Source organism: Malaya genurostris, chromosome 2, assembly GCF_030247185.1.
Source record: "Malaya genurostris strain Urasoe2022 chromosome 2, Malgen_1.1, whole genome shotgun sequence".
Taxonomy (NCBI): Eukaryota; Metazoa; Arthropoda; class Insecta; order Diptera; family Culicidae; genus Malaya; species Malaya genurostris.
This window is the reverse complement of record NC_080571.1, coordinates 270614001-270625474: the sequence shown is the minus strand read 5'-3', so window position 1 is coordinate 270625474 and position 11474 is coordinate 270614001. Positions and strand designations below refer to the sequence as shown.

The window sequence follows — 11474 nt, the reverse complement described above, 5'->3', positions numbered from 1 at the left end:
AATGAATTTCTATGCTTCAAGTCAAACTTCAGAATCCCAATTATTGAGCAACAAATTATGTTACGAAAACATTCTACAGACTATTTTGCAACATAAAATGCTAGTACTTTTTGTTGCAAAGTAGTTTTCGCTGCAAAATTTGCTTATACGGTGGACACTTTAGCAGTGTGTAACGTATTTGGCATATAACTGAGAATTTTCGCATGGCAACATCAAGATTGGTCGTTCCTACAGAGGTAAGGAAGACAAGGGATGATGAAAAGATCTTGGTTTGGCAAGCAATCTGTGGGTGCTGCAAAATGATACAACTGTGCATCGACAATGGGGAAATTCATCGAGTTAAGGACCTTCAGATGTGCCTAAGACCTTTTCTAGTCCCACGGAGGAGATGAGGGTGTATTTATTTGATTCAGCAACCTTTTTTCCGGTTCCGAATACGGAATTTGGAGCTGAATTTATTTTTTATATCGTTTATTTATACCCGGCTTTAACCTAGTTGCGGTCCTTCGCCGGGTTAAAAGAAGCTGAATTCTGTATCTGGATTCTGGAACTAGATTCTGGACTTGGATTTTAAATTTGACCACCGGAACTGAGTTTTGAGGTAAAATTTTTAATCTAAATTCTGGACCATGAATCTGAACTAAATTTTATAACTATTACTAAATACTGGAACTAAATTCAGAGCCATAATTCTGGAACTAAAATTCAGGCTCAGAACAGAATCCAAGTCTAGGATTTGGTTCCGGACTGCAGTTCCAGAGTCCAGGTCCCTAGTTTTGGTTTTGGATTCTAGAATTCAGTTCCAGAATCTTGGTACAGTATCAGAACCAGAACTTTCGAACAGAATCTAAGGTTCAAATTCTGTAACTGAGGCCTGGTCTTCGTCCTGGTCCTTGAACTGATCCTGAACCTGTATTCTGGAATTTAAATTTAGAACAAAATTCTTGAACTGGAATTTTATTTTGGATTCTGGACCCGAATTCTGAGCCACTTGAATTATGTAACTGAATTTTGGAACTGAAAGCCGAGATAAGATCAGAATCCAGGATTAGAATTCAATTATGGATCTAGATTCTGGAATTGAATTTAGGAACTGAGTTATTGAACAGAATTCTGTTTCTGAATTCTGAAACTTGAACTCAGAAACTTGATTTTTGAACTGGGTTCTGGACGAGTATTCTAGATCTGACTTGTGAAAAGGAATTTTGAAACATCATTTTGAACCTGAAGTCTTCAACTGGAACAGAATTGGGAAACTTGACTCTAGACCAGGATTCCGGAATTGAATTTTGGAACATTTCTAATACTCCTTTTTTGATATATAGAAAGGTTATGTAATCACTGTGAAAACCGACTTTTGAACAGAGGCCCGGAGGGGCGAGTGTCATATACCATTCGACTCAGTTCTTCGAGTATTCTATATTCTAGTATGTAGTAGTCTGTATGTGTATATGTATATATGAACAATTTTTTGCATTCTCTTTTCTCGGAGTTGACTGAACCGATTTTCATGTACTTTTCTTGTAACCCCACACAAAGTTCCTGAATTTTATTCAAATCCGACTTTCGGTTCCGGATCAGTGAAAAAAATCTTATTTCAAATTACTTTGTCACTTTTCTTAGAGATGGCGCGACCGACTTAAAAAACTTAGATTCAAATGAAAGGCCTCATGGAATTATACGGCGAAGTGTGTTAAAAATTTGATACCGTCATCTAAAACGGCGGAACAAAAAACGTAAAAAATTCTAACTGGCTTCAAAACTATTCCAATCGTTAGCTATTGTCAATACACAAACATACGAACCGATTCCGGAATCACCGGAAATAAAACGTAAAATAATTTTTTAACTTGTCTCGAAAATATTCCGATCGGTACTCATTGTCAGTAGACGGCCAAACATTAATTTGTCTGCAAACTGCTTCACTCTGTAGGTTTTAAAGACTGTCCCAGAATGTATGGACGCAACAAAAACCCTCTCCCATTTCGCAATGGTTCAGCATCTGTCAATTTTTATGGCTGCGTCCTGTTGTTTACACTCTTCTCTAACCACTTGTGCAGTTGTTTATTCGTTTTCATTAGCTTGTTTCGAAATGCGTGCACTTTCAGCAGAACAACGTCGACAAATTGTGTACAAGAGGTGCACAGAACGCGGACTGTCACTGAGAAAAATAGCAAACATGGAAGGAGTAAGTTAAAAAGCCGTGCGAAATGCAATCAGGAAGTTCGGTGAGGATAACACCTTTGAGGATAAACCGAAAACGGGTCGAAAAAAAGGTCCTGCTAACCCTTAGTTGGATAAACGTTTAGTGAAAGCGTTCGAGCAAAAGAAGGAGTTCGGGATGTGGCCAAAAAAGTGGGCACTTCGAAGTCAAATGTTCTTCGTGCTAAAGAACGTTTGAATCTTCGAACCTATAACACATGGATCAATAAGTCCCGAGACTAAAGCAGAAATGGCGCTCGTAGTAAACCAGTAACCACGTTTTTCTAGAGTACTAACCTTTGCTTGAAACGGGTCAAAATTTTAAGTCGATCCGACCAGAAACAGCTGAGTTATCGAGATTGGAGTAAAGTCGTTTTGTAGTTTGTTTAAAAAATGAAAAAAAAGAGTTTCGTGTTTTGATAAAACATTGTTTTTAATGGGTAAAACACCGTGCAAGCGAAACAATGGATTGAAAAATGTTATCCGGACTCTTGTCCATCAAAAGCAACGATTTGTCGGTGGTTCGCCGAGTTTAAACGTGGTCGTACCGACACAATTGACGCGGAACGCTTGGGTAGACCTGTGGAAGCCGTTACACCGGAAAATGTGAGTGAAGTGACAAAAATTATAATGAGAGATCGTAAAGTGAAGCTCCGTGAGATTGCTGAGATGACACAGATATCATATGAATGTGTATTTACTATCCTTCATGAAAAATTGAGCATGAAAAAGGTTTTTTCCAAGTGGGTGCCGCGATTGAGACAATGCACCCTGCCACAAGTCGATAAAAACAATGGCGAAATTAAACGAATTGGGCTTTGATCTGCTCCCCACACCCCATACTCACCAGATTTAGCACCCAGTGACTACTGGCTCTTTGCTGATCTTAAAAAAAAGCTCCAGGGAAAAAGATTTGACTCAAATGAGGAGGTCATCGCTGAAACTGAAGCTTATTTTGAAGCGAAAGATAAATTTTTTTATAAACATGGTATTGAAAAATTGGAAAAACGTTGGAATCATTGTATCACCCTAAAAGGTGATTATGTTGATGAATAAAAAAAAAATTTGCAAAAAAAATGTTGTTTTCATTGTTAGTCTCGGGACTTATTGATCCATGTGTTAAGAAGCAGAAACAACCAAAACGTAGTCCGAAACAAGAAGCATCGATCAGGCCGAGGGTTCGAAAGCTGTACAATACGATTCTTGCTGGAAATTTGAACTGCATAATCATGGACGATGAAACCTATGTGAAACTTGATTACAAATCCTTGCCGGGACCACAAGGCAAGTGTTAAACCAGTCCGAGACATCGATTGAAGTCGAAAAATTTGGTAAGAAAGCTATGGTCTGGCAAGCAATTTGTAGCTGCGGTAAGATTTCGAAACCCCTCATCCCCAATGCTTCAATGAACAGCGAAATATACATCAAGTAATGTTTACAAAAACGACTTCTACCTATGATTCGAAACCACAAGGATCCTGTTGTCTTCTGGCCAGATCTTGCTTCTTGCCACTACTCGAAAGGCATCATTACACCACTAGGTGGATTAGAATAGGTTTTGTTATAGAAATTATAACTTTGAGGCCATTTGCCTCTCGGGTAAAAAAACTTTGTGACTCTATGTGCAGCGGTGGGAATCGATCCTAGGTAGGCATTTTAGAGTTTTTGACCACTACTTTTGTAACCGAGAACTGGGATTCCTTTGACCATCAACTAGCATGACCCATTTAATACAGATTTCAGCCGAATTAGGACAAGTTTTTGCGTCTGGGTTTTTAGTATCGCCATTTTTAATGACTATTTTAAACACGTTTCACCTTAGGATTCCGAAACCTAGCTCCATATGTACTTGTATAGTAGCCGTTTCCGGTTCAGAACAATTTCAATGTAACAACAGTAACCATATTTCATTTCATGTTATATTTCATTTCATTTCGCTCAATATTTCATCGTTATTGAGCTCAAATTTCTTAACAGAATTTACTTCCCTTAAAACATAATGATGAAATAATGAACAAACGATTGTAAATTTTTTATTACCTAGGATAAACGAGCTTAAATGCTATATTCAACAAAACAACTGGAACAACTGGACAAATGCTACGAAAATGTTTGTTGTATTACCCAGTTGTACGAATTCTTAATCATATAGCTGAGTTATAAAATAAAAGGGGTAGCAAGACATCAGACTTCACATACTCCGGTTTGAATGAAACATTGCCCTCGATTTGAGTATGGCAAACCATTTGTTTTGCACGTAATCGAAAAAGATGGTATGTATACGCACCAATAAAATTTTGAATTTTACAGGTGGTTTAATTCTTCGCACGATGTAGTTCAAAAAGACCTAATTCGCCAAATGACAGAAAATTTTGTTTGTAGTGACTTAATGTTAAATTATCATGAATTTTACAAGTTTCGACTGTAACTTGCATTCTGTTAGCAGGTGGGATTGTATGAACTTAGATTCACCTTTTATCAGCCAAGCAGATGTGTACTTCTGTGGTTCTGTCGATTAAAAGACGTATTTTGTGATCCATTGATTCTCGGTTCGAGTCACGGCGGTCGCTATCAGTATATTTTTTTATTTCAATGAATTTCATGTCATGGAATTTTAGACACAATATTGAATGATCTTCCTCGTAAATTTACGTGAATTGCGACGCTCTATTTACCACATCTAGTAAGATGTAAAATCACAGAGTTTTTTCGAAGTGTGTAGGAAATCGATTTAGCACTCTTGAAAAGCTATACACTGAAAATAAAGTTGAATGCATTGGAAAAATACCTTAAGGAGTGTATCGATAAGTAGCTAGCAACATTCAAACAATTATTACTTTGAAATGGCTTAATTTTTTGCAGTGACATGTTTGTTTACATTGATTTCGGTACGGTTTATCGTTTCAATGATGAGTCGAATTGATCCGGAAACGCGAAAGAAAATTCTGCACACTTGGTGCTCAGAAAGTGTTGTCACGTACAACGAAATTGCAAACCGGGTGAAAGTGCACCACACCAGTGTCAAAAATATTATCGAGAAGTTCGGTAAGACCCTTTCCATGAAGGATTTGCCCCGATCCGGTAGGAAAACGGGTCCCAGCCAGCCCGGCCGGGACTTAAAAGTGGTTGAGTACATCAGGAAAAACTCATCGGCGTCGACGCGGGATTTGGCCAAGCAGTTCAACACCAGCATCGGGATGATTCAACGGATCAAAGTTCGGAACTCCCTGAAAACGTACAAGAAACAGAAGGTGCCGAAAAAGTCCCTGGTACAGCAAGTTCAGGCCAAAACAAGAGCGCGAAAACTGTATAACCGGATTCTACAGAATAAAGACGGATACATTCTGATCGACGACGAAACCTACGCCAAGGAAGACTCACGAGCGCTGCCCGGACCGCAATATTATACGAAATCGGTGTACCAGGACCTGGACGACGCTGACACCACGGTGGCGATGGAAAAGCTTGGGCAGAAGGTGTTGGTCTGGCAAGCAATTTGTACCTGTGGTTTGCGGTCGTCGATTTTCTTCACGATGGGCACAATTAACGCCAAGGTGTACGATGAAGAATGTTTGAAGAAGAGAATGCTGCCACTGTTTAGAAAGCATAAGGCTCCTCCTCTCTTCTGACCGGATTTGGCTTCAGCCCACTACGCCAACTCAGTTTTACAGTGGTTGTCAAAAAATAATGTACAATTCGTGGAAAAGCACATCAACCCACCGAACTGCTCTGATCTTCGGCCAATAGAAAGGTATTGGGCAATTGTCAAGCGGCACTTTCGGAAGGAAGGTACAGTGTCCCAAAACATGCAGGAGTTCAAGCTGCCACCAGGAAAGTCACAAAAGTAACTGTGCAGAATTTAATGAAGAATGTCAAGTCCAAAGTGCGAGCGTTTTACAGAAACTAGGATTTTCTTTAATATAATCAGTGAAATGCATAAAAATGTAATTTTTCAACAATATATCGAAAACTGATGTCGAAATATGTTTTTTTTTCGCTTTTTACCTTTTTTTATATATATAAAAAATAGGTATAGAATTCGCTCAAACTTTCGAAAATTTTTCCGAGGCCCGGAGGGCCGAATGACATATACCAATCGATTCAGCTCGACGAACTGAGCAAATGTCTGTGTGTGTATGTGTGTGTGTGTCTGTATGTGTGTTGTCAGCTAAGAGGTCGAGATCTCAGAGATGGCTGGACCGATTTTGATCAAACAAGTTGCAAATGAAAGGTCTCCCCGTCACCCAAAACGCTATTGAATGGTTTTAAGATCGGATGTTTACTTTTTGAGTTATACGAAGTTTTATGTCAAAATTTTCAGTTTTTTGACAGTATCTGTCACAATTGACCTTGAAAACAGAATATGTTTTCAGACTAAGATTCCGCACGATAATACCTATCCAACAAGTCATAGATTGTTAAAATCAGTCCATTTTTAACGGAGATATCGAAATTTTTGTGTAAACGACTTTTCCCCCAATTCCAGCAGTAGGAGTTTTGAGCGCTGTATGACAAAGCAATGCTTGGGAGCAACGGAAAACACGATTTTTTATTCTGTTACATACAATTGTTTCTAAGTACCAAAAAGACTGTGTACAGCATCCTTTTCCATGACATTTAGCCTCGGACCGATTTTAGCACGGCTCGTTTTTGGCAACATAATCGTTCGAATATGACATATATAAACCAGATGATGGCAGATTTTTTTTAATTATATTGTTTTAAACTACTTACAGCAATAAATGCTGGAAGAACATAACATCCATATACCATTCGAATCAGTTCGTCGAGATCAGCAAATGCGTGTGTGACAAATAATTTCACTCAATTTTCTCGGAAAATTTCTTTTCTACAAATTCAGATTCATACGAAAAGTCGTATGCTCCCAAACAAAGTTCCTGAATTATGTTTGGTTCCGACCTCTGGTTCCGGAACTACAGGATGATATATGAAACGAAATCAAAATTGTGTTACTCATTCTACTCGTAGATGGCTGAACCGATCTAAGATTCAAATGAATTCTAAGAATCATCTAAGATTCAAATGAAAAGTTTCAAGATTTTATAAAACAGTTTGCTCTTCAGCCAGATCCAACATCCGGTTTCGGGGATACAGGGTGATTGGTATAAAAATGTCTATTCCACATAAATTAATCAGGTTTATCGGGTTAGCAGATTTGGATAGCCGATAAAAAAAATTAACTTTTTGTCGATTCAGAAGGCACCTAAAAATTTAATTCGTGCTATGATTTCTCAAAGATGTCTTCACTGATTTTCAAATATTTTGAAACAAATGTAAACTATACAGCTATTCAGAAGAATTTATCTGACTTCGGCCATACCGATTTTACAATTCCGGTTCCAGTATAAAATCGTTTCTCAAAGCTCAATCGTTTTCTCAAAAAAAGCCTAATCAAATATCAGAAACAAAAATTCAAATTTTTTTTTTTTTTATTCAATAATATAATTATTTTTAAGGCACACTGCTTTAGCTCTAAGGTGCCAAGGACTTTTTCTAATTTTATTAACGACTAACTTAAAACTAGGATAGTATGATTGGATAATGTTGTATTGGGGTCGCAGTGGTCGACTTTGGCAGATCCAACCTTCAGCTGGCGATCGGCACCGGCCGGTGGGTGGAATATATCATGAGTCTTCCAGATGACGTTGGCCGCATCCCTCGGTCTGTGTGGGTCCGCGGGAAACACCCCCAGGCTACAAAAATTCAAATTAAAATAAGCTTATATACAAAATTAATTAATTTTATCCAATTATGACTTCCGGTTCTCGAAATACATGATGATGAATTTTTAAAATTCAAACCGATATAGAAGATGGGATTGAGCTTCAAAGTTGGACTCAAAACTGTTGTAATTTATTCGTCATATGGCCATACGAATCGGTTTAGGTTATGCTGGTTCCTGAATACCGGCTCTGGAAGTACCTTAAATTACCGTAAACTCTAAAGTGGAACTTACATATCATGGCATCTTTAATCAATTATCACACTTCTAGATATAAATTCGATCCGATTTGCAGTTTCGACATTACAGAGTAATGAGTAATTAAAATCTCAAATTGTCGCTTAAAACGACGGTCATTAAAATAATGTCATGAAAACTTAAACACCGAAGAATATTCATGCAAAAAACACATGCAGATTGGTAAAAAAAGGTATCATCTCACTGCTAGGTGGATTAAACACGTTTTTTATTCAATAATCAATGTTGCTAACTACTTTTCGATACATCCCTTATATATTAAATTATGAATGACTTTCAGCAAAATCCTCAAACTTTCAAATGTGTTAAATGAAAGACTCCAAAAGTTTTTGTTCCTTAGCGCTGTTATATCGTAAAAGATATTAACATTTTCGGAAATGAACATTTATATGATTCATAGTATCATTTCTTATTACACGTTTTTCAATTTTTTTAAGTACAGGTATCATTCGATATCAATAACATAACCATTTACCATGTATGGCACATTGGTTGTAGCATAAGAAAAGTATAGTAACACAATTAGGTGAACAGAACTATGTTTCTGTTTGTTTCAATCTAGGTGACCTTCCAAGTCTCGGACCCAGCACTGATCGGTAGCACGTAAAATGCGCATAAACAAACCGGCAATTGTCCCGTCGTGATGCTGCATGATACACAACCTTGCTAAATTTGAATGGGCTGTTGATTGGAGGCGTGGCGCGGGTGCAGAGACAACGAACCGAATCGTATCTTACTCCGACCGAACAGGTTACATAGTGTATTTGTGTACATAATACATTGTTGAATTCGGAAGCTTCTCTTACGTCTTCCCGTTGTCGCGAGATGGTTTTAATTCTGAGTCTGATATATAAAAGAACACCGATTGGATGGGATCAAGAATAGTCACCGTTTGGATCTAAGCGTTTCAAGAGGTCAGTTGTTTATCACTTCTGGAGTAAACAGTTGCGCTTCATGTAGTAAATTCGGTGTTTGGTAGTTTAAAAAGTTTGTGTTTGGTGAAATATCTGATCTAATGTATAAAAAATACTATGGCTAAATTCAACATCCGATAGGATTGTGTGTTGTTCATAGAAGACAATAATTTCGAATGATAGTAAATATTTTAGGTGTTGTATGTTTTACCTAAAACGGCATTACTATCGAAATCGCCGCGTTGAATTTTGAATAACAAAATTTCTCATTAAAAAGAACGAACTGATGTGTGGAAGTTTTATAAAGTTATTTATCAATCAAATACAACCCAAGTAGCAATTAAAACATGTTAAAATTGGCATGTTTCACGATTGCTACAGAACGGTTATTTTGGTTCGATATGTTAGACAAGAGATTTCACGTGTTTTTGTAACAAATGTGAAAATCATTCGTATTACTGCTTGTGAAACCAACCCAAAAACCTGTAAGAATTATGTTCTACCTCGATTTTATTAACTGACTGTACACCATGTTCATTTGAACAGTTTAATTTTCGGCTTACTCTTAACAAATATGACTGAAGTGAAACATATCAAACAAGAAACTTGTTGCACATCATACAAACAAAGTGCGTTTTTCCAATTTTACAATCGTTGCGAGAAGAGTTAAGAAATACTACACAAGAACAACTGTTTGCTACTTGGGAATCTATGCATTAAGGAGAAAAGGTTAAAAGAAAAAAATAAAACAAATCGAAAACATCGTTTATTAAATAGTTTCATCAAATCAATTTGATTAAGGAGACTACTAACATTTTGAAAGTAACTTATCAATTGAAAATTTTCACGTTTCAGATTAAACAAAATGCAATCAACCTGCCTGATAATTGTGCTGGCAATCGCCGGATCAGCGTTTGCTTGGCCGCAAGCTGAGATTCCGGTGGCGCAGGATGGCACCATTTTACTAAGCAGGCCAGCAGGACTACCTCCCCAACAACAAGCTCAAGAGCTGGCAATTCAGGTGTCGAACGACGCTCCAGCAGTGAATCCTGCCGAACTGGCACAGATTAATGACCAAGATAGTACTGCCGAGCAAGCCGTTCGACAAAAGCGTCAGTTTGGATTCGGAGGAGTCGGTGTTGGAGTTGGGGTTGGTGTGGTTGGAGGAGGTTTCGGAGGCTTTGGAGGGAATCCCGGGTATGGATATGGTGGACCTGGATATGGTGGTTATGGAGGATATGGTGGAGGCTATGGATACGGAGGATATGGAGGCTATGGAGGTTATGGATATGGACACCGTCGGCACCATCATCATCATCACCATCATGGATGGTAACTACAGTTTTAAGAGGAATTTAATTGTGATACTCAATTAGAAATAAATGACGACACGTGATATGGAACTATTAATTTTTTTATAAATCAACATCAATATGATGGATTTCCTTTACGTTTCGCTTTTGATCAATACGATTTTTTGAGTTTATGTTAGAATTGTACATAATTCCAGTCGTGCGGTGTATACAACATTTAATAATCAACAATGATCGTGAATTGAATCACATGTGCTTTATGTAATTACTCGCCAGTCCGGATAATTATAGAAAATTCACTTCAATGTTTAATACGAAGCTATTAGACTATTAGGTGTAAAGATGCCTTTCTCATTACCGTTGCACAGTGGTGTAGTTAAAAAAAATTATTTTGCATACAATACGAAATAGAGAATTTACTCCTTTGAAAAAGTTGTAGACGATGTTTAAACAAGAAAACATGTCGAAGATATGAATACTTTAAAATGCATTGGTGTCGAGATTGTTTGTTAAAGACCAATAAAATCAAGTTTGTCCATCATAACTTTTTTCAATGAAGTTTTAGAATTTTCAAATTTTCTACAATTATATATAAATTATCAAAATACAAATTTTTTTTCAAAGGTTACATATTTTTAAGTTTACAAACTAAAAAATTTCTGAACAATTTAACTTCAAAATACTACATACTCAAGTATCAATATCTCGAAAATGTGGAAATATGTGGAACCAATTTCAACAAAATTTGAAAATATGATCAAAATCAGAGATGGATTTTATCGTATCAAAGAACGTTCACTGGCAACTCTTCAACGATTGAATCAGTGCCATCAAAGAGAGACGGAAATTATCGCAACAACGAAAACCCGGCATGGCTCATTTAACATAGAATCGACACCAGTGGGAGAGCGAATTTCTCTCGATGACATTTCTGAGAATCAAAGGTTAGCACGTTGCTGTGGGGATCTTCTCTGAAGCAACAAACGGTCGCTTATTCTCGTTTCGTGATCCGATTCTATACAGGCAGTTGACAATTGCGATAGA

General features: G+C 37.3%; 1 protein-coding gene across 1 annotated transcript; it reads left to right on the top strand.

Moving 5' to 3' along the window:
• Positions 1-9072: 9072 nt before the first annotated feature.
• Positions 9073-10520, top strand: LOC131426940 (uncharacterized). Its single transcript, XM_058589730.1, has 2 exons — positions 9073-9117; positions 9973-10520. The coding sequence occupies exon 2, from the start codon at positions 9983-9985 to the stop codon at positions 10451-10453; it is 471 nt and encodes a 156-aa protein (XP_058445713.1). The 5' UTR covers positions 9073-9117; positions 9973-9982; the 3' UTR covers positions 10454-10520.
• Positions 10521-11474: the final 954 nt, after the last annotated feature.